Below are 27,210 nucleotides of genomic sequence, written 5' to 3'. Positions count from 1 at the left end.
GTTAGTTAATGGGAATCTCTCATGGTGTATTGCCTAGCATAAATATGGCATTTTAATGGTAACATTCTAATTTTACCATTATTGTATTGTTAATGATTTTTCACAAATTCTTAATGGCTTTCTAAGCCAGTAAAGCCATGGTCTGTTTTAAGCTGTTCAATGAGCAGGACTTGTGCTAACCTACCATTTTACCGTTCATTGCACTGCTACTGTTTCGGAGAACATTGACCCGAAGGGATCAAATGGCAACTTTGCATTTATTTTAGATTAACAGCAGGCACTGACCGGTAGCTTGCTTCTGGCATCAAATTCTGACCCAGTCTCACTCCTAAGTACTTGGCCTGATGGCTTTCTTATTCGTGGTTTTGAAGCCACGTGGTTAGTGGACATTGAAGGGCTTTGCTGTGCCTGTTTGGCAAATTCTTACAAACAAATTCAAATACCCATTTCCATCAGAGTCAAGAAAAAAAATGTTAAGTGATTTCTCATCAGTTGGGAGAGTTTTAGCAAAATAAACTGAGAAATTGAGATTCATAAGTGGCTTGAGGATAGTGGTGGAAGAATACTTTACTGATTTGAAATCTGTGATTGATGAGTGGTGAACTGCAGGGATTAGTGTTGGGACCCATGCTGTTTGTGATATTAATATATTAATGACTTGGATATGAATGCAGGGGATATCAAGTTTACAGATGACAAAACATGGTGGTATTGTGGAGAGCAAGGAAGGCCACAGCTGGATATATATATATATATATATATATAAGATTATCAGAATAGAAAGATTAAAGAATTGGTAGATGAAATTACAGATACCGATAAGTGCAAGGATATCAAATAGGGAGTAAGAATTCAAATAGAACTTGGATATTTACAGTAAGTGGTAGGGCACCAAGGAACAGATTCGGGTGGGTGGCGCAACTCACGTCGCAGCGGCCTCTGCAGTCTGTCTGTCTTTTTTTATTGTCTTGTTTGAGTGTAGTTCATAAGTGTGTTTTTTTTAAACTGGGTATGTGTGGGGGGGGGGCGGGGAAACTTTAAAAATCTTTTCCCTGTACGGAGGACCCGACATTTTCTCTGTCGGGTCTCCGTTGTCGTTGGGGCCTAGTACCATGGAGCGGCCTCCAACCGGAACGACCTGGTGGACGGTAACACCGGGAGCCCGCAGGTCCCTGCTGGGAGACCGCTTTTCGGGGCTTCCACAACGGCGACTTCTCCCTCCCGAGTTGCGGGGTTGAGGATGACCTGGAGCGCGGCCTTGCATCGCCCGGCGCGGCCTTAATGGCCGCGGGACTTATTCACCATCGCCCGCCGGGGGCTTTGACTCTGACATCGGGAAGAAAACTCTGCAGGGGTAAGACTCTGCCTTCCATCACAGTGAGGAGGAGATTCGCTGTGATGGATGTTTGTGTAAATTGTGTTGTGTCTTGGTTCTTCTACTTGTTTGTATGACTGCAGAAACCAAATTTCGTTTGAACCTCAATGAGGTTCAAATGACAACAAATAAATTGTATCATCATTGTATCATATTAATACTTCATTGAGTCTTTAAGACTCAGGGCCATGATTCCTCGGAAGTAACAAGAGGTGGATCGAGTGAAGGCAAGAGAAAGTGGTCACGGTTTAAGAGAATGTTAGCTAGGCACATCTTAGATGAATAAGGACCTAATGCAGGCATGTGGGATTAGTGTAGATGAAATAGTTGGAATTGACAACGGGATCATTCTGTTTCGTATAACTATATGACCAACTGGTAGATTATAATATGGGAGGGAAAATTAATCAACCAGTTCCCTTCAGTTTATTGCATGGTTAAAGATCTTCTTATACAGGCAGATATGCAGGGGAATAATGTGTAGGAAAGAACTGCAGATGTAGTCTGAAGAAGGGTCTTGACCCGAAACATCACCCATTCCTTCTCTCCAGAGATGCTGAGTTACTCCTTATGCAGGGAAATATATACTTAGTATATACACAGGGCATTGGAAATCCAATCAGGTTTTTTTTATGACATTTTATAGACTGAAAATACAGCACAAATGAATGAATTTACTGAATGAGTATTCATAATTTCTTTCCCAATGCAGCAGAATCGGCTCATTATTTTCATCTGAAATAGCAAAGTACTTAAAAGTAAAAACCTTAAATTACCACTTTGACCCCATAAAGTTTAACATCAAGAAGCTACTTGAGTTGTTACAAAACAGCCAATAAAACACTTGCAATTAATGTCGATTTGAATATAAATTTAAACGTCAAAATATCTGACAAATATTTTAGCCCTTTCTTCCGACGAAGTCTAGATTATGCAGTAGCAATTATGAAGCAATTGAGTATATTGTAGAAAAATTCCACATCAAGAAATACAAAAAAATTAAATTATTTTCTCTAAAGTTTATGGCACCATCACTTTTAAATGAGTGGTAATAAGTTAGAATCATAGCATAACAAATACTTCGCTTCCAGCAGCAGTGTTGGGATTAGTCAACTAGAATTAGCAAAATAATTTACATGGATAATAATGCTTACATAATTTGATCTTTATATTGTGCAACAAGCATGCTGCTGCTGGACTTCATTCCGATGATTAAAATTAACTCCCTCTGAAGCAGAATTAAAATGCTTCTCTATTCCCAGATTTAATTGCTAGAGTGCAAGATTAACTGATCTCAAAAGTGTAGCCGCATAACTGAAGAAACAAGAAGGTTCAATGGATCACGATTTGAAAGAAGTTTAGTTCAGTTTTTGTGAAGTTTCCAGTGATAATTGCTGAAGCGCGCAGGCAAACATGAAGCCAAAATTGCGGATTGTGGTCATTTCTAGGTGCTTTTGTAGCAAAATAAACAGATCAACACTAAATGCACTAAACACTAAATACAAATTATACTTTAGTTTACACCATGTGTACCTGTGCATTAAAATACCACTATGCCAATAAACAGTTGGGGAAAGCTAGGGTTCTGGTTCCTAGGCATTATTAGACTGAACAAGAGATGCCAGGAAATTAAAGTACAAAAATTTTAAAGAATACATCAACATGGAACAGGTTTTAAAAACAAATCTGAATACCAATACCAGCAATAAAATTACAATATATCTATAGTTTAGAAAAACCAATAGGTGATATATTGAAACAAATTTCTCATGGCAATTGACAGGGTGGATTCCAAGAGGATATTTCTGTTCGTTGGGGTGCCAAGAACAAGGGGGCACAGCTCAGACATTTGTCTCCATCATGAGTGGACAAGTTCTGATTCTGAACAGAATCATGATTCTTTGAAATTCATGAGGACTATGGAGGCAGTCATTCAATACATTTATAGACTTCGGAACTATAGGGGAGTTAAAGACTGCTGAGGAAGCAGGAAAATGCTGTTGAGACCGAGAATAGATCAACCATGCTCCTATCTGTTGCAGTAAAGGCTGTTAGCTGGTTGACCGATCATCTGCTTGGGGAAACTGCAAAAAAAAAAACCCGCATACAATTTGGAAATTACATTTATTTCAATAGACAAGTACTTGCTCATTGGTACAGATATTACTCAACAAAGTGCATTTATGATACTAAATTATGAGTCTGGTGTCAGTTATAAAATTATTCCAATAAAGATTTTGTAATTAGCAAATGTTGTACGCACATAGCCCAATACAGCACTCAAGACAGATTATGTTGCATAATTATATGAAGCAGAGGCCGAAAACATTATAGCTGGTTATCTTGACATTAAATAAAATATACAATTCAAGAATACATTATAGCAGCTATTACCATAAATTAAAGAAGAAGTGAAATGCCTTTTAGGATAGCAGTGGAAAGTATTTCTTAGATCATCAGATGAAGAATTTAATGAAACCGGATGAAATTGCTATTGCAAACACTGCATCGTAGTGAAAGTCAAAGATTTGCACTCAGTGCAGGAGTAATCCTCAGTGCAGGAGTAATCCAATATTTTTGATACATCATTGAAAATTGATTAAAAAACCTACCCAGTTACAGTCTGAATATACAAATCAAATCCTGCAGACATAGCAGATAGATACAAATCATGTGCATAGCAACAAATTGAACATATAGTGAACATTTTAATCTTAAATGTGATTAACGAAATCTGAAACATAACATGCAAAAATAACCATCTGCACTAATTAACATCAATATTTATAAAGTACAAGATTGGTAATCATGTAGCCAAAATTCCAATAAGTAGAAGAGCCAGGACCAAAGACCTGATTAGATATTATGAGATGCAACTTAGGAGTTCTTGTTCTTATTCCTTCAGGGAAAGTTAAGGCCCAGCACATCAGCAATAGTAGGCCACATCACTTTCAATTCGGGGTACAGTGTACCAAACCACATCAAAGATAACCATAATAGTCCCTTTATCTTATTGATCAGTGGATAAATGGATCAGCTATCTTTGTAAAGTTGCATAATTTAAGACAGAAATTAGCATCACAACAACTATTATTGAGCTAGGGAGGGAAACCAAAGAAATCGAAACAATCCCATTCCAGTCTACTGGTTGTTGGAACGCTGTGCATAAAGTCTAAAATCACCCAAGTCTGCTTGAAACAATATCCTATCTTCAGGAATGTTTGAGTTGGTATATCAGAATGCTATAAACCAATGAAACTGTACCCGTCTTGAATTTATCACCCTCAAGGAGAAATGGGCAAGAAATGCTAAGAATTTTAGCTACATTTCATTTTACATTACCAGCTCCAAAAAAGTGTCTTGTAAAATTAGAAATTTGTAATATGCCTTTTATATTTTAAAATGCCGCATACAATTTGGAAATTACATTTATTTTAATATTTTAAATTGTAGGCCAGTTTAAGGAAAAGTATTTGTGTAAAAGCAAAGGAAAAAATGTAATTTGTGTGAACATAATTATTCATTAATATGCATAAAGGTAACATTTACCAATATTTTACAATGGATGGATATTTGCAGCATCAGTGGTACTGAATTCTTCAATATCTGATGTGCTTTTCATTAAAAAGTCAGACGTAGGACTCAAAAAATGCTTATTATTCAATTAGTTGTGTGCTCTTTATAAAATCCTGACAGAACAGACTACATTTACTTCACTAACAGGTGCATAGAATAGAAAAAAGATTCACAATGGTCTTGCATTTAAATTAAATAACATTCATTTCTTGATAAAACCTTGAACACATGGGTGTTACTGGCCTGCTGGTTTCTGGTTCACCACACCTCATTGCACCTTCAGCATAATTAATTTAAAGTGGAATGTTTCAGGAAGAACTCCTGGACTCAAAAAGGTATAAGCGGTACATGAGTCCTATAACACCAGCTGCAAAAGCAGGAATAAGCCAATTTGTCCACCAACTGAAAAAGAAAATATACTCTGTTAGTAATCTAATTCAAACATTGTACAATGTAGGCCACATTTTCACTTTTTGCTGAAAAAATTAAACTCAAGCAGCTATGTGTGGAAAACCAGAATAATAAGCAGTTCATTAATTGGCTGTTACAGAACATATTTTTTTTTGTCTCTTTCAGAAAAGACGAATGGAAAGTTTACAAGTCAACATATTTTAGCCAAAATCCAAAGAAATCCACGAAAGAAACAGCAATTGATAATCAAACAACACAGTGAACTGCTATCCCCATCCCAGAAAAAAATTATTGGGAAAACATAATTGTGGAAGTTGACTGTGCTTAGAAAAATGAATGTTAATTGCTCTAATGACGGCTGAATGTTTAATAGAAAACAACTTAAAGGTAAAATAGTGTGTTTCTTAGTTTCATTATAGAGCTTAAAGCTTAACCCATACTATAAGTAGTCTCATTTAGACTCATCAAATTTTGAATTATTCATTCCAGATTATTTTGTACATAACCTTTTAATTAGAGGACATGTTTAATTTAGTTACAACCCATTTAACATCATATTATCTGGACTAATTCCAGATTCAATCATGCATATTTTGTCAATGAGCTCCTCGCTCAAATTTCTTCTGCTAGTAGTTATAAATTCTACAACCCTCAAGTTCCTATGTCCCTTTGAATTTGATAGTATATAATGCTACTGGAATGCTATCTTTAATACATCTTTCTTAAAATGTTATCACACCATTATGAGTGTGTTCTGATCAATACATATTATTTAAATTTATCCATCAAATTTTACTTTGATTACTTCTCAAAATTAGGTGATATATATAATCACTTAATAATCCACTTAAAATATGCTGTATTCTATGTGTTTCAAATCTATGCTTCACCATACAACTTTACATATACTTCTTTTATGTTTTGTACAAACAATAAAACAATCCTTCTCAAAACATTTTCGTGCCTCTGCTACATTATATTTAAATATCATGAAAATATATGCAATTAATTTCCTATCAACGTTACTTTTATTAGCTGTATTGTATTGGGAAAACAATCAATATACCACTCAAGGATTAATCTAAAGAGACAAATCTTCTAATTGATGATATTGTCTCATATTAAAGTAGATATGAAGGTTTTTGTTTTGCTATTAATGGCATTTCCAGTGAGGAAGATAAGCTGATAGATTTGAACTTTTCTAAGTTTAAATTGAGCAGGGTAGAGAACAGCATTGTTGAAGTAAACAGCTGATTAAGCCTGCTAAAGACGTTTTTGCCTAAATTAATGAAAACTAAGGATTTTATTAGTTAGACCATGAGACATAGGAGAAGATTGAGGCCATTCAGCCCATCTGGTCTACTCCACCATTCAATCATGGCTGATCTATTTTTCTCTCTCAACCCCATTCTCCTGTCATCTCATAACCTTTGACGCCCTTCCTAATCAAGAACCTAGCAATCTCCACTTTAAAAATAACCAATTTCTCCACCTCCACCTGTGGCAATGAATTACATGCTTTCACCACCCTCTGGCTAAAGAAATTCTTCCTCATCTCCATTGGAATGGTATTTCCTTTTATTCTGAGGCTGTGCCATTATTTCTTAACACTGAAAATGAAAAAGACTTGAAATATTCATTTAAAATGTCCCTTTTTACTGAGTATTTAAATTCCATTTGTTTATTTAAATGTTTTCTTCTAAAGGGCCAGTCACACTTTCACGAGTTACTTACATATTCTCCCGAGATTTCCCCTTGATTCAAACTCGCAGAATGTTCGCAACTAGTCCGTAGGAGTTCGTAGATATATTGTAGCGGCCCGTTATGCTAGCCATAGGTACTCGTGGCATCAGGTAAGTCAGGACGTTTTTTCCTTCCCGATAAAAAATGTCCACGAGTAAAAAAATGGTCGGGATGAAAGAAATCTCAACTTTTTACTCGTAAGGAGGGCATCAAAATAGTCGTGGGAATTCATAGACATACTCGTATGAGTTTGTGAACATAGTCATGGGAGGTCGTAGGAGTTCGTAGATTATCACAATAGTGATTTTTTTTTAGGTTCTTTAAACTCGGCAAAGGTTTTGAATTAAGTCGTGAAAATGGGACAGGCGCTTAAGGTTCCATGTGGCAAATGGAAAGTTAAAAGTTCCAAATGTTATTGCAAAGGTATCACGTGACAGATGGGATATTTGTTGATAAGTCTACTGGGAGCAAAATTGGTCATTTTCCCCAGACATTATAGTGCTTTTATGCCATGAAGATTTGAGCACTAGCAGCAAATGGTTTTATTCATTCCAGATGGAAGGCAGTTCATAACAAATGATCTTTGTCACACCTGTTAGTTCCAATTCACTCACCACCTTTTTGCAAAGGCATTCCCAACCACTACTCCATTGGGAAATGCTACCTGTACTTGTCAATACAAAAAGGCATGAGTATACTTTTTTTTTTAATTTTCTGCTATTTTAAACTATTATTTAAGGCTACTGTACCTAGAATGGCTTGAAGATGTCGTTATTAACACATCCTGTGGAGAAAAGGAATATTGTTTAGCATCTTCATTAATGGATTGATAGAAAGCTTAAAATGGATTATTTATTCTTCTCATTGGGCTGCTCAACTTTATAAAGCTAAATTCTTTAGATATATCATCTAAATTCATTACTCAATTTATAAAACCTGTAGTTTCATTCTAAAAAATGCTGTTTATTGTCACATGTACCAATTAAGGTACAGTGAAATTTGAGTTACCATACAGCCATACTAAATGAAAAGCAACAAGACACACAACCACAAAAAAGTTAACATAAAAGCCTCCATAAACCCATCATTTATATATTTACCTCTGTACTCCACAATTTGAGATTTGTAATAGAAAAAAAAAATCACATGTGTTTAAAGTGCACATTGTCAGATTTTAATAAAGCCCATTTTTATACATTTAGGTTTCACCATATATAAATTACAGCAGTAATTATACATAGTCCCCACCCATTTCAGGGCACCATAGTGTTTGGGACACAGCAATGTCATGTAAATGAAAGCAGTTATGTTTAGTATTTTGTTGCATATCCTTTGCATGCAATGACGGCTTGAAGTCAGCGATTCATGGACGTCACCAGTTGCTGGCTGTCTTCTCTGGTGCTCTGCCAGGCCTGTATTGCAGCCATATTTAGCTTATGCTTATTTTGGGGGCTAGTCCCGTTCAGTTTTCTCTTCAGCACATAAAAGGCATGCTCAATTGGGTTTAGATCGGGTGATTGACTTGGCCACTCACAAATTTTTAGCTTTGAAAAACTCCTTTGTTGCTTTAGCAGTATGTTTGGGATCATTGTCTTGCTGCAGAATGAACCGCCGGCCAATGAATTTGGAGGCATTTGTTTGAACTTGAGCAGATAGGATGTGTCTATACACTTCAGAATTCATTATGTAGGTACGTTACAAAACTTACCTTCAGCGGCGCTGCAGTTCTGTCACTGGCCTTGCGCGCAACTTTGGCGCCTATGAGAGGGTGGCGGGTTTAAAATGCCGTTTTTCTCAAGCCTGTTCAAATCGATCTTTGTCAGGCTGTTTAGTTGCTGAAGAAAAATCGCTTAGACTGCCGTTTTATTAAGGTTATTAAAAATAGCGCTGGATAATTTAATAGCAGGAGTAAAATTAAAATCATCTTCTAAAGCCGTGAACGCCGACAACGGGACGGATCTCACGTAGGGGACAAGGCAAGGTACGCCATTCAATTTTAGATATAAACTTGCTTCTTAAGATGCCTTTAATCAAAATTTCACGTTACGAACCGGCAGTATTTTTCCTGCCGATGTCGGGTTTAATTTCACCGCAACCGCAACGTTCCAATCGATCGCGTTACACAAAATCCCACTCGCAAGATGATTAAAATGGCCATTAATTTACGGGAATTAAACATTAAATTACTTCTCTCCTCCTTACTTTGCTCTTGCCATCACTCTGATATAAGTTAATCTTCGTCCCATCTGTCCACAAGACCTTTTTTCCAGAACTGTGGTTGCTCTTTTAAATACTTCTAGGCAAACTGCAACCTGGCCATCCTATTTTTCCAGCTAACCCGTGTTTTGCATCTTGCAGTGTAGCCTCTGCATTGCTGTTCATTACATTTTCTGCGGACACTGGTCATTGACAAGTTATTGACTCCTGAAGAATGTTTCTGATCTGTCGGACAGGTGTTTGGGGATTTTTCTTTATTATAGAGATTCTTCTGTCATCAGCTGTGGACGTCTTCCTTGGCTTGCCAGTCCCTTTGCGATTAGCAAGCTCACCAGTGCTCTCTTTCTTCTTAATGATGTTCCAAACAGTTGATTTTGATAAGCCTAAGGTTTGGCTGATGTCTCTCACAGTTTTATTCTTATTTCTCAGTCTTGTAGCGGCCTGGACGAGGTCAGGAAAAGGGCAGACGCCAGGCAGGTTCATACAGTAGTCTTTAATCACACAGCGAGAGCACACACAAACAAGGGTCCTCTGGAAATCCCGTGGCAGACCAACGCCCCTGTCCCTCAATCGGCGAGGGGAATGATCCAAGGAGTGGCCTACCCACTAGGGACCGCCACAGGACACCCCCCCACCCCCCTCCCAAGTACCCGAAGCACGAAACGGACAGGAGGGCGTACACGGCGGCCAGCCCGGGTGCATACCATGCCTGGCACAGGAACAGGCAACTGACCAACAGGTGCAGGGGACGGAGTAGCCAGAGAAGAAGGTACCCTAGACAGAGGGCACCCTCGTTTACGGGGCTGCGCTACCAGCACCGGCTGATCAATGTCAATATGTGCTTGCTTCAGCCGTACAACTGAAACAGTCTCATGCTGACCCCCCAGTCCAGGACGAATGTAGATGAGTCATGCTCTAGGACTCGGAAGGGACCCTCGTACGGCCGCTGGAGAGGTGTCCGATGAGCATCCCTGCGCAGGAAGACGAGCTGGCAGTCCTCCAGAGCAGAGGGAACGTGCGGACGGAAGGACCCATGACGAGACGTGGGCACCGACGCCAGCTTGCCCACCATCTGCCGAAGACGTTGCAGTGTCCAAAGGCTGCTCCACCTGGCACGGCGCCCTGGAACAAACTCCCCGGGCACCGTCAACGGAGAGCCATACACCAACTCGGCGAAGGAGGCCAAGTCCTCTTTCGGTGAAGTGCGGATTCCCCAGGAAAACCCACGGGAGGGCGTCCACCCAGTCCGGATCATTCAGCCTTGCCTTCAGGGCATCCGTGAAACCGCACCACCAGTCCGTTCGCCTGTGGATGATCATGTGGTGTAGACGGACCTCCAGGAGGCATGCCATGGCCGACCACAGTTCTGACGTGAACGGAAGCCCTTGGTCAAATGTTATGTCCTGGCGATCCAGTGCGCCACCAAGGCTCGAGCACAAGTGGCCATTGAAGAATCAGGTAGCGGAATGGCTTCAGGCCACCGCGTGAAGAGGTCCACGACGGTGAATAGATAGGTCATGCCCTGGGACGGCGGCAGCGGCCCCACGATGTCCACGTGAATGTGGTTAAACCGCTGCCGAGGGATGGTGAACTCCTGCGACAGCGTGAGCACGTGTCGTTGCACCTTGGCGGTCTGGCACGGGATGCAAGTGCGCTCCCAATGTCCAACCTCCTTCCGCAGCCCGTGCCACATGAAGCGGGAGGCTACCAGGGCCGTGGTCGCCCGGATGGAGGGATGCACAAGTCCATGGAGCACCTCAAACACCCTGCGCCGTTAGGCGATGGCGACGATGGGTCGCGGAACTCCAGTGGAAACATCGCACAGCAGCGTTGCGCCCCCAGGAACACAGTCAACGTCCTCCAACTACAGGCCCGAAACTGCCATACGATAGGCGGCCATCTCCTTGTCGACCAGCTGTGCGGTTGCCAGGGCGGAATAATTAATACCCTCAGCGACTTGGAGAACTGCATGAACTGCAGGTCGCGATAAGGCGTCGGCCACCCTGTTGTATTTGCCCTGAATGAAACGGATGGAGGTGGTGTACTCGGACACATACGGCAACTGCCTCTGCTGCCGGGCAGACCACGGGTCTGAAACCTTGGCGAACGCGAAGGTTAGCGGCTTGTGATCCGTAAATGCAGTAAAAGGCCTCCCCTCCAGGAAGTAACGAAAATGGCGTACGGCGAGATACAAGGCAAGGAGCTCGCGGTCAAAAGCATTGTAATGGCGCTGAGCACAATTGAGATGCCTGCTGAAGAAGGCGAGTGGCCGCCAGCATCCGCCAACGGGCGGTCGGGGTGTCCTCTCGTGGGTGGACGAGCATCGCGGCCCCAGCCAGTGCCTCCTTAGCCCTCTCGAATGCCGCTGTTGCTTCGACGGACCACTCAACCTCCCTGCGATGACCAGCAATCAGGTGGAAAAGCGGATGCATGACTGCTGCCGCTGCCGACAAGAAGCAGTGATAAAAGGTGACCATCCCCACAAATTCCTGTAGGCCCTTAACTGTGGTCGGACGGGGGAGCCTGCGGACAGCGTCCACCCTGGCCGGCAGAGGCACCCCCTGTGGTGGCCGAGGAAGTCGAGAGCCGTCACCCCAAAACGGCACTTGGACGAGTTGATGGACAAACCAAAATCGCTGAGGCGCTGACACAGCCGACAGAGATGAATGTAGTGCTCCTGCCGCAAGCGATGTCAATACTGGCCACGAGTATGTCATCCTAGTGTACGAATACGAAGTCCAGGCTGCGGCACACACAGTCCATAAGCCGCTGAAAGGCCTGCGCAGCATTCTTCAAACCAAACGGCATCCGTACAAATTCAAATAGTTCAAATGCGTTATAATGGCCATCTTCGGGATATCGTCGGGGTGGACCGGAATTTGGTTGTACCCTCGCACGAGGTCCATCTTGGACAACACCGATGCTCCGGCCAGATGGGCATTGAAGTCCTGAATGTGTGGGACCGGGTACCTGTCGGCGACGGTCGCATCATTCAGGCGACAGTAATCAGCCCCCTCCCACTTTAGGGACCATGTGGAGCGATGACACCCATGGGCTATCGGAGGGACGCACGATGCCCATCGCCTCCATCAGGCGGAACTCCTCCCGAGCCAGAAGTTCGTCTGGCGCGAGACAACGCGCCCGGGCGTGCAGACGGGCCAGTAGTAGGAATATGGTGCTCCACCCCGTGCTTTGGGGTGGAGGAGCGGAAGTGGGGTTCAAGGATGTCCGGAAAATCCGCCAGGATGCGCTCGAAAATCACATCCACGGACGACAGGGGACCATCAGGGCGCGATACGGGATCACCAATGCAGAGGAAGACGGGCTCCAGCGTGACAGTGCACCAGGCGCCGCCGCTTGACATCCACGAGCAGCGAATGGGCTCGAAGGAAGTCGGCGCCCAGCAGTAGCTGGGAAACGTCGGCAATGACGAACTCACAAGAAAAGCAGCTGCGGCCAAAGTTGAGGGAGATAGTGCGAACCCCGTAGGTGCGAATAGCACTCCCGTTTGCCACGGTGAGGAGGGGGCCCCCGTTTGCCCGCACAGGTGTCAGCAATGGAGGGAGGCAGAACACTCACTTCCGCACCAGTGTCCACGAGGAATCGACCTCCAGTGTGGCGATTCCAGGCAAAGACGTGATGAATATTGCCGGCCGCCGAAGAAATCACTGACGACCGGCCTCTTCGTTCCCCGGGAATGAACAGGGTGAGCGACATTGCTTTATTGCAGCTCCCCAGCGACGATGGTAATAGCACCAACTGCAAGCATCTGCAAGCGAATTTGGCTGGGTTGAATGCCAGCGACCTCTGTTGGCGTTGGATGGGGGGCCGACTGGGAACAGCGGAGACGTGGTGGATAGCAGCCCCGAACCTGCTCTAAGCCTCCAAACGCCACGGGAAGGATGGTTAGCGCTTCCAGGTCCCGCTGGCGAGACATCCACAGCTCGTCGGCCTGCTCGGCCAGCGCCTGCATGTCAGTAAAGGGATCCCTGGTGAGCTGCAGGCGGATGTGGGGTGGGAGCTGCTGCAGGTAAGCAAACTTAAATAGGAAACAAGGTTCATGGTCCCCCATAAGGGTGAGCATGTCCTCCAGGAGGGCAGACGGCCGGCGGTCGCCCAGGCCGTCCATTCGGAGAATCCGAGCTGCCCGCTCAGATTCACCATGGCCAAACCTCCTGATAAGGAATTCCTTAAGGCCCCTATATTTGTTAGTGAACGTGGGGGCTTTAATTAAAGGTTTAACTCGCCTCGCAGTCAAGCGCGCTGACCTCGTAAAAGTATTTTGTTTCATTCGTTGTTATCCCTCGCACAGCAAATTGTGCCTCTGCCTGCTGGAACCAGATGTCAGGCTCTTCGGGAGAGTAGGGAGTTTAAGTGCAACAGCGTTGCTATCCATCACGACGTGTGATGAATGGCAGGGTCAGCAGTTGTAGCGACCTGGACAAGGTCAGGAAAAGGCCAGACGCCAGGGAGGTTCAAACAGTAGTCTTTAATCACACAGCGAGAGCACACAAACAAGGGTCCTCTGGAAACCCCATGGCAGACCAACGCCCCTGTCCCTCAATCGACAAGGGGGATGATCCAAGGAGTGGCCTACCCCCCCGGGACCGCCAGTCTCATAATGGCTTCTTTGACTTTCATTGGCACAACTTTGGCCCTTGATAAACAGCAATAAAAGTTTCCAAAGGTGACAGAAAGACTGGAGGAAAGACTAGATGCTGAGAGCTCTCTCATACCTGCATTAAGGAGGCATTTAAACACACCTGAGCAATTACACACACCTGTGAAGCCATGTGTCCCAAACATTATGGTGCCCTGAAATGTGGGGACTATGTATAAACACAGCTGTAATTTATACATGGTGAAACCAAAATGTATAAAAATGGCATTTAATAAAATCTGACAATGTGAACTTTAACCATATGTGATTTTTTTTTAACCTAGAACCATCCACCCACAAACCTGCACGTCTTTGGGATGTGGGAGGAAACCAGAGCACCCTGAGGAAACCCACAAGGTCACAGGGAGAACATGCAAACTCCACACAGACAGCACACAAGGTCAGGATCGAACCCAGTGTCTGGCACTGTGAGGCAACAGCTCTACCAGCTGCATCTCCATGCTGCGCACAGTTCTTGCATTTCAAATCCTTAGAAAGCTTGAATTCGCTTTACAGTCTGACTTAATTTTGAAGTCTCAATATTGGCATTGAATTTTTATTGTCGTGTGTACCAAGGTGCAGCGAAAAGCTTGCTTGTATGCTATCCAATTAAATCAGATCATACTATGTACAAATACAATCAAGCCATATACAAGTATAACAGAAAGTGCAAAGAGAAAAATGCCAGAGTGTAGAATAAGTGTAGACTAAGAGATAGTGGAAACTGGCACTTTGGCTCACCGAGTCTACGCCGACCAACAATCACGCAATACACTAGCACTATCCTACACACTAGGGACAATTTACAAAAGCCAATTAACCTACCCGTATGCCTTTCAAGTGTTGAAAGAAAGAGCATCCGGTGAAAATCCATCAGGTACAGGGAGAATGTACAGACTCCGTATAGCCAGCACTCATAGTCAGAATCAAACCTGGGTCTCCGGCGCTGTAAGGCAGCAAACTCTATCGGTGTACGAGTGCCGCCCAGTTTACACCAATGTGGCATTACAATGGAGAAAAAGTCCACTGTCTGCAATGAGTTAGGTTGGAAGATCAGGACTACACCCTAGTTTATAGGAGGACCATTCAGTCGTCTGATAACAGAAGGAAGGCGCTGTTTCTAAGTCTGTTGGTATGTGCTTTAAGCCTTTGTGTCTTCAGGAGAGGGCAGAAGAGGGAATGAGCAGGGTGAAAAAGGTCCTTGATTATGTTGATATTGCCGTAATGTGAGAAACACAGTGCCAGATTGTTCGCAGCAAAATAGAAATCAAGAAAAAACAAATAATCTGGTTAAAGTTTAAATATTAGAAAGAACTCCAGGGATATTTAACCTCCTTTCTTTCTGAACAATGCCATAGGATCTTTTAGTTTTTTAGTTTGGAGATACAGCGGGGAAACAAGTCAAGTCAAGTCACATTTATTTATATAGCACATTTAAAAAACAATTCTCGTTGGCCAAAGTGCTTTACATTTGTTATAAGAATAGTATAAACAAACAAACTACATACATATATACATATAACCCTCGCTCAGTGGACGTCAGGAAAGGCTTGGGAGTATAGATAAGATTTTAGTCTTGACTTAAAGGAGTCGATGGAGGGGGCAGTTCTGATGGGAAGGGGGATGCTGTTCCACAGTCTAGGAGCTGCAACCGCAAAGGCGCGGTCGCCCCTAAGCTTATGCCTAGACCGCAGGATATTCTGCAGCCCCAAGTCAGCTGATCTGAGGGACCTGGAGGTGGAGTGGTGGGCGAGAAGACTTTTAATGTAGGAGGGGGCAAGCCCATTGAGGGCTTTGTAGACATAGAGGAGGGACTTGAAATGTATACGGAACCGCACAGGGAGCCAGTGGAGAGAGGCCAGGATCGGGGTGATGTGGTCCTTTTTTCGGGTGCCCGTCAGGAGCCTCGCTGCGGCGTTTTGGATCAGTTGCAGGCGGGACAGGGAAGATTGGCTGATGCCAGTGTAAAGAGAGTTGCAGTAATCTAGGCGGGAGGAGATAAATGTGTGGATGATCTTTTCGAGGTCATCAAAGTGGAGGAATTGTTTAATTTTAGCTATCGTCCGAAGCTGAAAGAAGCTAGCTTTTACCACGGCATTGACTTGTTTGTCAAATTTCAGTGCTGAGTCAAAGTAGAAAAGTATGAACAAAATATCAATGACAATGATATCAGTATTAACCATTTCCCACCTAAATTCCATGTGAAGTGAAAGCAAAAGAGCCCATTAGACAGAAAGTAGTAAAATGGCCACAGTCAATAGAGCTATTTCTTCACAGCCTGTGTTCCAAATTAAATCCTGACACCTGGTGCTCTGTTTGAGGTTTACACATTCTCAATGTGACCATGGGCTTTACTTCAGGTAATCTGGTTTCCTCCCATATCCCAAAAATGTGTGGATTAGTAAATTAATTGTCCACTGTACATTGCTCCGACTGTGCAAGTGAACAAAAGGATCTTTGGGGGTGGTTGGGGAGAATAAAAATAGAATTAATATAGGATATACACTAGGTGTAAATTAGTGCTTGACGGTCACAGTAGACTTGGTGGGATAAGAGACCTGTTTCCAAGATGTTTTATTTGCTGCTTACTTTCAACAGAAAATTGGAAATGACAGTAAAAGCTGTCTGCAACATCACTAGCATTAATTTCTACAAGATTATTATTTTTATTTACAAGATTGGATAAATTGTTCAATCAGCACATTATTATTGCACAACATATATTTATAATCAGTATGATAACTTCTTTCCTTACCTTAGAATTTTCATTTTTACGATCAGCCTACAAAAGAAACATTTATTTTTAAAATGTAAGCTAGAAACGAAAAAGCTACTAAAAGTTGTAAATTTGATACAAAATATAAATTGCTGAAAATAATTCAGCGGTTCAAACTGCATCTGTGCAGAAAGAAACAGGTTTGACCATAAACATCAGCATTGTTTCTCTCTCCTCAGATGCTACTTGACCAGGCATGCATTTCTAGGTTTTTACTTTAAGAAACAATTGGCTGCAACAACGCCTTGTTTAAAAAATTGAAGTGATAATTCGTGAAAGTACATACTATTTTGCAACAGAAAAGATTGTTTTTGAAATACACAACTCCCTTCAACCGCAACAATGTGATCTTTCTATGACTAGAATCAGTGGAAATAGATCCCTATTAATCAGGCATCTTTTTATCCTTTTTCTTTTTTCCGAATGATAACAGGTGCAAAAGTAACAGGTTTCTCCTAGTGGGTGACTTTAATTTCCCCAATATTGCCTGGGGCTTACTTAGAACAAATTCTGGCCTGTCTAATCCTTATGTACAGTATATTCGAAGACCTCCTAAACCTGTATGTCCAACTCAAGAGGGGGATCATACTGGACATGATATTGAGAAATAAACCTGGTTGGTTGACGGGTGTTTCAGTGTCAAGCATGAGACAGGAAAAAAATGAAAAAAGAGAAAGATGGCAGTCCAGGGGGCAGAGCCCCCTTTATGCAGATAATTTTTGATAATTATACCTTGAAATGACACTATTTCCTTGCTTGTTTACCCTTAATTTATATTGTAATTTTTTTTAATTATACCTTACAATAACACATTTAACCTGATTGAATCAGGTAAAAAAAAAGAACCTTGTAGTGTCTATGACATACAGACTTGAATGCTTTTGTTTTTCAAATGAAAGTTCTTTATTTTAACACTGTATTGAGTCATATACTAGATGGATGCAATGTATTCCCATTATCCTTCATGAGTTGGCCAAGTCTTGATACAGACTAAATAAATTACACAATAAATAAACAGATATAGTGCACTAATAATAGATTGTTATTGTTCAGAGCTTATTTGATGTTGTGGTCAATAGCCTGATGGCTGTGGGGAAGATGCTGTTCCTGAACCGGGATGTTACAGATTTCAGGCTCCTGTACCTTCCTACCGATGGCAACGGTGAAATGAGTGTGTGACCAGGATGGTGTGGGTTTTGTTGATGTTGGCAGCCTTTTTGAGGCAGCAACTGCGACAGATCCCTTCAATGGTTGGGAGGTCAGAGCCGGTGATGGCCTGGGCAGTGGTCGAACATTCTGCAGTCTTTTCCACTCCTGGACGTTCAAGTTTCCGAACCAGAGCACGATGCAACCAGTCAGTATGCTCTCTACTGTGCACCTGTAGAAGTTTGAGAGAGTCCTCCTTGACATACCAACTCTTCGTAATCTTCTCAGGAAATAAAGGCGCTGATGTGCTTTCTTTGTAATTGCATCAGTGTGCTGGGACCAGGAAAGATCTTCGGAAATATGCACGCCCAGGAATTTGAAGCTTTTGACCCTTTCCACCATTGTCTCGTTGATATAAAGGGGATTGTGGGTCCCTATCCTTCCCCTTCCAAAGTCCACAATCAGTTCCTTGGTTTTACTGGTGTTGAGAGCCAGGTTTTGTGCTGGCATCATTTTGTCAATTGTTAAGGGGGTAGAATTTGGTCAAGGGGGTAGAGTTGTAGCAGGGGAGGGAGTTTGGGGGAGAGGGGTGGGGTAAGGGTAGCGTTGTACCAGGAGAAGGATTGGGGAGGGATAAGGGGAGCGTTGTACCAGGGGAGGGGGGTAAAGGGAGAGTTGTACCAGGGGAGGGAGTTGGGGATTAAGGGGAGCGTTGTACCAGGGGAGGAACTGGGGGAGGGGGGGAGAGTAAGGGGAGAGTTGTACCAGGGGAGGGAATGGGGGATTAAGGGGAGAGTTGTACCAGGGGAGGGAGTGGGGTGGGGGTTGTAATGGGAGAGTTGTACCAGGAGAGGGAGAGGAGAGGGGGGGGTAAGGGGAGCGTTGTAGCAGGGGAGTTGGAGGGTGGGGGGGTAAGGGGAGAGTTATACTAGGGGAGGGGCAGAGAGTGGGGGGAAGGGCAGAGTGGGGCAGTAGAGGGGGAGATTAGCATAAATGTGCCCAATTGAGGGGGAGGGGGTAGAGTTGAGCCGATGGTGGGAGCACAGCATCCACGTCCGTCCAACCTCGGGAGAGCAGCAGCAGCAGCAGCAGCGGCTCCCGCTTTCCATCCAGATTGGGGCTGCGGCTGAGGGTGAACCCTCCCTCCGCCCTGCGGTCCCGGTGCCGTACCGGCGTCTGCTTCCCATCGTGACACGAGAGAGGGGCAGACGGCGTGACGCTAAAGCGGAAAGCCATTGAAAGCTGAGATTTCGACAGATTGTTTTTTTTTTTTAAACCAATTTTTCTTTTTTGAAAGGGGATGTGTTAATTAGGGTCAGTCAACACATCCTTGTATGCAGTAGGTCACGTCTTACTAACTTGATCAAGTTTTTTTGAGGTGGTCGTGAAGGTGACCAATGAAGGTTTGGTGGTGGATGTTATCTACATGGATTTTGGAAATTCATTTGATGAAGTCCCCCATGGTATAAAAAACAGAAGATAATGATCCACAGGATTTACAATAACTTGGTCGTATGGATTCAAAACTCAGCTTACTCACAGAAGACAGAGGGTTGTGGGGGGAGGATGTTATTCTGGCTGGAGGTATGTGTCCGGTAGAGTTCTGCAGGGATCTGTGCTGCGACTTCTGTTGTTTGTGATATATATAAAAGGCATGGGCGTAAATGTAGATGGATTGGTTTGCAAGTATGCAGATGACGCCAAGATTGCTGGAGTTGTATACAGTGCGGAAGGCTGCCAAAGAATACAACGGAATATAGATCAACTACAGAAATGGGCAAAGAAATAACCGATGGAGTTTATTCCAAGCAAGTGTAGATGTTACACTTAGGGAGAGCAAATGTAAGGGGAAGGTATCCAGTTGATGGCAAGACATTGAACAGCATTTATGTAGGGAAGGGTCTTGGGGTCTAGGTCTATAGTCCCCTGAAAGTGACAACATTGGTAAAGATGTATGGTATGCTTGTCTTCATTGGTTAGGGCACCAAAGTGCAAGAATCAGGAAGTCAGAATACAACTCTATAAGTCTTCAGTTAGGCAGCATTTTGAATACAGTGTTCAGATGGAGAGGGTGCAGTTGAGGTTTACCAGAAAACTGCCTTGATCAGGAGGCATAAACTAGGTATGTTGCAAAACTTACCTTCAGCGGCGCTGCAGTTCCCGTGTGCGCGACTTTGGCGCCTTTGAGAGGGGGGCGGGTTTAAAACACGATTTTCTCTAGGCTGTTGAAATCGATGTTGTTCAGCCTACTTAGTTGCTGACGAAAAATTGCTGCGAAATTCGTTCGCTGCAGGTATTTTTAAACTAAATTGGGTTATTTAATTGTTATAGTAGATTAAAAATCTGCAAACACCGACAATGGGATGGATCTCATGTAGGGGACAAGGCAAGGTAGGTTGTTTATTTTTACATTAAAAAGGGCTTCTTAAGATCCCTTTATACAAAGTTTTATGTTGCGAGTAGCTGAGATGGGGGCCCATTCAATCCCGCAGTATCTTTCATGCCATATGGGCTTCAAATCCACCGCAATGGCAGCTTACTAAACCAGCGCGTTCCACAGAATCCCACTCGCAAGCTGATTTAAATGGCCATTAATTTACAGCAATTGAACACTAAATCCCTTCCATATTGGCCTATAAATTAATGTCAATGAGATTTAAAAATCATGTTTTATTGTGAATTCTTGTGTGAATGTTCTTTGGGCACTTAGGCTATTTAAAAATGTTAATCTTTCCTTAAGAAATGCATAGATGTTTAGATCTAGTAATTGAATTTTGGAATTAGCTACATTTGGGTAACTAACTAATTATATGCTTTAATTTCAGGTCATCCAAGTAAGATTGTTTAATATTTGTTTCAGAATGCTTCAATCTATAATAACTGAAAATTTATTTCAGTTCTCTTATTTTTTAATAAAGTTATGGGCTTTAGACTGTTCTTGATCACAGCTTTTGTGTTAAGTCAATGGAAAATCAATAGGGAACAAGATGTTAATTTCTGAGTATGAAAATGGCCATATCTTTTTTAATACTGAAGATATGAAAGTGAATTAGATGTCAAATTAAACTTCTTTTTATGCTTTATCTGATGGGATAAATTGCAGACTTGATTTATAAAATCTCAAAATTTTGTAACATTGCTACATTAACAAGGGGAGGTGGAACAAACTCGGATTTTTCCTCTGGAATGGCAGAGGTTGAGGACTGATAAAAGTATATAACATTATATATTATAATTATAAGTATATAAAAAGTATATAAGAGTTGAGCAGGGCTCGAAATTAGCGGTTGCCCAGGTGCCACTGACCACCCAAAGTGCCGCCGGGCAACCTAAGCACCTAGTCATTTTGCCCGGCTTGGCACGCAGATACTGGTTTATACCAAAGATATACACAAAAAACTGGAGTAACTCAGCGGGTCAGGCAGCATCTCTGGAGAAAAGGAACGCGACGTTTTGTGTCGGCGTCGGCTGTAATGCGTGAGAAAGATGTTTAGTTTGTTACTTTATTTGAAGCAAAAATAATATGTGAATGCTTCATTGAGCATAATTCCGACTGGTAACTGCGCACTTCATCTGAGCACATTATCGCACGCGTCATGCAAGCCGTCTTTAAATGACCACCTAAACTGTCAGTTGGCAACCTAAAAAGCTGCCACGGTTACGCAGCTGGCAACAGGGAAAAAAAGTTAAGCGAGAGCCCTGTTGAGACCTGATAGACGTATATACAATCATGAGAGGCATAGGTGGGATAGACAGCCGGAACCTTTTCCCCAGGATGGAAATATCAATGACGAGAAGTCATAGCATTAGGGTGAGAGGCAAAGTTTAAAGAAGATGTGCAAGGCAAGCTTTTGGTTTACATAGTGGGTGGTAAGTGCCTAGAACATGCTGCCTAGGGTGGTAGTGAAGTTAGATATGATAGTGTTTTCAGAGGCTTCTAAATAGGCATATGGATATGCAGGGAATGGAGTGATATGTGTCATATGAAGCCAGATGAGATTAGTTTATCTTGGCATCATGTTTGTCTCAGACATTGTGGACATTTGTGCAAACCATGGAAATTTAAATAACTTGAAACTAAAGGGCCTGTCTCACTTGGTTATTTTTTCGGCGACTGCCGACATCATTGACTGACATATCAGGTCACTGAAAAATAAGCAGCGTGATGACGTATGATGTGGCGTGATGGCGTATATCGCGCGGTGTTTTTTCAAGTGTCGCAACTTTTTTTTTGTCGCCTCTGGATTTTGAAATATTCAAAATCTTTTGGTGACACTGATATGATGCCGGCAAAATCGCCAAGTGGGACAGGTCCTTAAGTTAAACATTCAATACACCAGGAGCAACATAAATTATATTCCATACCAAATCAAGTTCTCCAATGAAATACTGCTTCAGCATCTCTCTGGCATCAGATGAATGTCCCACATCTTCAAAGCTTTCTGTGGCATCCCCTCCAGCTTGTTCAAAGAGCACCTCCTCTCCACCAGGATGCTGCAACAAAAACGTTAGCAATTCAAAAATGTATCCAGATCAGAATTTCCTTGGTTTGATGTAAATAAACCATCTACAACATTATGCTCTCACCAAGGTTTCAATATTACATTACTACACGACAGAGGAGCAGAATTAGACCATTCAGCCTTCGAGTCTGCTCCGTCATTGAATCACGGCTGATCTGTTTTTCTCTATCAACCCCATACTCCTGCCTTCTCATAGAAAATAGGTGCAGCCCATTCGGCCCTTCGAGCCCACACCATCATTCAATATAATCATGGCTGATCATCCAAAATCAGTACCCCGTTAGCAATAAGAGCTATATCTAACTCGGGTATCTTGAATACATCCCCATAATCTTTCACACCATTCCCAATCAAGAACCTATCAATCACCGTCAAAAAAATGCCTAATGTTAAGTCCTCCACAGCCATCTGTGGCAATGTATTCCACAGATTTATCAACCTCTGGCCAAAGAAACACCTATTTATCTCCATTTTGAAGGGATGTCCTTATATTCTGAGGCTGTGCCCTCCGGTTCCAGACTCTCCCACCACTAGACATATCCTTTCCACTTCCATTCTATCTAGACATTTCATTATCTAGTAGGGTTCAATGAGATCCTTCCTTATCCCAAACTCTAGTAAGTACAGGCCCAAAGCCTTCAAACGCACATATGTTAACCCAATTGCCCCTGGATCATTCTTGCAAACCTCCTCTGGGCCCTCTACAAAGCCGGAACATCCTTCCTTAGATATGGGGCCCAAAAATACTCACAATATTCCAAACGTGGTCTCACCAGTGCCTGAAAAAGCCTCAGAACTACATGCTTGTTTTGCTATTCTAGTAGCCTTGGAAATGAATGCTAGCATCGCATTTGCTTTCCTTACTGTCAACTCAACCTGCAAATTAACGTTTTGGGAATCATGCACCAGCATTCCCAAGTCCCTTAGCACATCCAATTTCTATGAACCCTCTCTCCATTTAAAAAGTAGTCTACACCTTTATTCCTTCAACCAAAGTGCAAGACAATACTTTACTGCGCTGTGTTCCATATGTCACTTCTTTGCCAACTCTCTCAACCTGTCCAAGACTTCTTTGGCCTCCCCGCTTCAACATTATTGCCCTTCCACCAATATTTGTATTATCCGCAAACCTGGCCACAAAGTGTTCTGCAGAGGTCACTTTTGCGTCTGCTACTTTTCACGTTATGTGTTGATGATCTGGATGAACTTCCTTACAAGTATGCCGCGCCCTTGCAATGCATGATGAGTATTCCCCTCCCCCCCCATGTGACATCGTATCTATGATGTGTACCTTTGATGTGTTCAAGCTGTATAAAAGGTTTAAAACAATTAGAGCTTCAAAGAGAAAACAAAAAGCTACTTCAGGACACCTAGTAGACGGTTTAGGAATTTCATTAAGGAAGAAGTGGCAACGTTGATTCAACCAAGATGCCATAGATAAAACCTTATTTATCTGTACACGAATCATCAAAATAAATCTATGAAAACAGATAATAGTTGCTTACCAGTTTTCCTAAATTAAACTTAACTGAAAGATGAATTAGAATAATTGAGTTCCTCCTGATTAGTTGATGTCCAAGTAAATCACAATAATTTCCTCCCTTTCTCATCTTAATATTCAAGTAAGATCTTTCTCTGCAGGCCAATGGAACATTTTGGATAAGATATCAATCTGAAGGAATAAATATGAATTCACCGTATATATTTTTCTTAAGTCACAATTAATCATGAAGGTAGAAACACAGAAAATGGTCACTTTTGTTCTATGGCTGTATTCAATGGTGGAGCAATCATGGCTAATCTATTCCTACATTCTACCAATGCTCTGTGATGCCTTATGTCTACAAATCTATCTACTTTATTTTCAAATACATTCAGTGACAGTCTCCATTGGCATTGATAGAGAATACTGCAGGTTCGCCACCTGATTTCCCTTCCTCTCAATGCCAAATCCTAACATTGTGCTCCGTCCTACCGACATGGAGGGAAACCGGGTTAACTTTGTGCTTGGTGGCATGGAACAAAAACAAGCAGCCCACTCATGGCCGTCCGAAGGGGGGGGGGGGGGGGGCGTTGGGTGCGATCGCACCCCCCTTTTTTTCCCCTAAGAAAAAAGTCACCAAAAAAACCCCCCCCAAAAAAACGGGGAAAAAAATCAACATTCCCACACCACCCCCGCGCCACCTTCATCTTTGCGCCCGAGGGGGAGAGGGAGAGGGAGAGGGAGAGGGAGAGGGAGAGGGAGAGAAAAAAAAGGGGGATTATTGAGTGAGATTGCAAAATTAAGGTAGGTTTTAGAGCTATTATATTTTCTCCTCCATATGAATAATATTAAACAATATCAAATAATCTCAAATAAGTGGAACTGGTTTCTTTTCCTTGATAATACTAAAAAACATGAATTCGATTGTTTGTGACATAAATACACATTTTAATGGGATCATTATATACAGATGTAACATTTCCATTTTGAGATCGGGGGGGGGAGGGGGGGCTGGGGGCAAATATGCGTCAAGCCGATAGCCTAATCGTTAAAGAGTTAAAAGATAGCCTAATCGATAAAGAGCCGAGAAAAGGAATCAGAGCTGCCAAGGAAAGGTACTCTGAGAAGTTGAGGAGCAAGTTCTCAGCTAATGACTCTTCTTCAGTTTGGAAGGGCATGCAAGAAATCACCAGCTATAAGAGGAAAGCCCCCCGCTCTTTGGACAATCGTCAGCTGACGAACAACCTGAATGAGTTTTACTGCAGGCTTGAAAATCAGAAACTTAACCCTGGTACCCCTTCCCCAACAAACACAGCCAGACCCCAGTCTGCAAAGAATGGACCCTGCACCCTCTCCTTCCCATTCACAACTTCATACCTACTTATGACAAGACTCCAGTATCACACCCACTAACAGCCTGACCTCAGTCTGCAAAGACTGAGCCCTTCTACACCCACCCCACTCACCACTTCACACCCAATCACTGCACCTCCAGACACCTCTGTCAAGCTTTTCAAGTTTGCAGATGACACAACCCTGATTGGACTGATCCAGGATGGGGATCTCTGTACTCTTTTCAGTTTGACATCTTTCCTATAACATGGTGCCCAGAACTGAACACAATATTCTAAATGCGGTCTCACCAACGTCTTATAGAACTGCAACATGACCTCCCAACTTCTATAGGGTGATTTCACGAAAGGTCACTGGAGCGTAGATCCGCACCCACGTGACCGAAAATGTGAAGTGGAGTACATGCGATACATCCGGTACATGTTAGTGAATGGGAAAACACGCACTTTCACACCCGTTAAAAACATCGAAAACGGCCAGTTTTTGAGCTGCAATTTACTGTGCCAGTCGGGGTGACCATGAGGCACAGCTACCTAAATTTACAGTCCAAAAAAAAGATAGAAACTAAGGTAAATTCAAGAGGGAGCTGAAGGTGCTAAACCAGCGGAAGTGATCAGCAGACAGTTGTCGTGGAGATTTAAAGATCGAAAATATCGGGAATTATCGCGTTTGCTCGCTACATTTCATCAAAAGTAAGGCATTATTGACTTTTTTATCTTTATTCATTTGTTATATGAAAAGTTTTAAAACTGAAAAATCCGTCAGTAAAATTGCAAAATCGCCCATGGTTCTCAGGTGGGTTTTAACATGCAAAATGAAAACGCTTCTGAAGCTACATTTACCATTTAAATAATCGTAAACTATCAATGCGTTTTGAAATAAATTTTACTCAGATGCAAGCTAAGGAATGGGATAATTGTCAGCTGTTAGTTGGACAAAATCAGGACATTTTATTATTTGCCAAAATATATTTCTCAATGTTTCTTGTTTAAAGCCTGCACAATCATCCAAACTACTTATTTATTTATCATCTCATAACAGACAAGCCTGTAGCATGGAATGATGTCAACATTCCTGATTTTGGCAAATAATAAAATGTCCTGATTTTGTCCAACTAACAGCTGACAATTATCCCATTCCTTAGCTTGCATCTGAGCAAAATTTATTTCAAAACACATATCATCAGCAAACTTGCTAATCTTGCCATGTTCTGTGACGTTTCACAGAGTGCTGGAGTAACTCAGCGGGTCAGGCTGAGTATAGAAGTTGGGAGGTCATGTTGCAGTTGCATAAGAAGTTGGTGAGGCCGCATTCAGTGTGCGGTGTTCAGTTCTGGGCACCATGTTATAGGAAAGATGTCATCAAACTGGAAAGGGTACAGTCAAGATTTATGAGGATGTTGCCAGGACTAGAGGGCCAGTGCCATAGAGAGAGGTTGAGTAGGCTGGGACTCTATTTCATGGAGCACAGGAGGATGAGGGATGATCTAATAGAAGTGTATAAAATCATGATTTGAATAGATATGGTTGAGTCTTTTGCCCAGAGTAAGTGAATCGAGGAGGAGAGGACATAAGTTTAAGGTGAAGGGCAGAAGATTTAATAGGAATCTGTGGGGTATGTTTTCCACACAAAGGGTGGTAGGTGTATGGAACAAGCTGCCAGAGGAGGTAGTTGAGGCAGGGACTATCGCAATATTTAAGAAACAGTTAGACAGGTACATGGATAGGACAGGTTCGGAGGGATATGGATCAAACGTGGGCAGGTGGGACTAGTGCAGATGGGACATGCTGGGCCGAAGGGCCTGTATCCACACTGTATCACTCTATGACTCTATCTTTCCCTCTCAAACCCATTCTCCTGCCTTCTCCCCATTACCTCTGACACCCCGTATCAATCAAGAATCTTGCAATCTCCTCCTGAAAAATGTCCATTGACTTGACCTCCACA

The 27,210-nt window shown here is 42.6% G+C and overlaps 1 protein-coding gene across 1 annotated transcript in view; it reads right to left on the bottom strand.

Moving 5' to 3' along the window:
* Positions 1–3,482: 3,482 nt before the first annotated feature.
* LOC129705415 (cytochrome b5) overlaps positions 3,483–27,210 on the bottom strand; it is a 30,188-nt gene continuing 6,460 nt past the window's right edge. Inside the window, exons 2-5 of the mRNA XM_055648970.1 lie at positions 22,270–22,398; positions 16,738–16,764; positions 7,855–7,889; positions 3,483–5,353 (exon numbers count right to left, since the gene is read on the bottom strand). Coding sequence (XP_055504945.1) covers positions 5,260–5,353; positions 7,855–7,889; positions 16,738–16,764; positions 22,270–22,398 — 285 coding nt within the window. The 3' untranslated portion in view covers positions 3,483–5,259. The remainder of the gene's footprint in view (positions 5,354–7,854; positions 7,890–16,737; positions 16,765–22,269; positions 22,399–27,210) is intronic.

The sequence above is a fragment of the Leucoraja erinacea genome, chromosome 17 (assembly GCF_028641065.1).
Source record: "Leucoraja erinacea ecotype New England chromosome 17, Leri_hhj_1, whole genome shotgun sequence".
In the NCBI taxonomy this organism is placed as follows: Eukaryota; Metazoa; Chordata; class Chondrichthyes; order Rajiformes; family Rajidae; genus Leucoraja; species Leucoraja erinaceus.
Note: the sequence above shows the minus strand (reverse complement) of the source record. Positions and strands in the feature narration are given on the sequence as shown.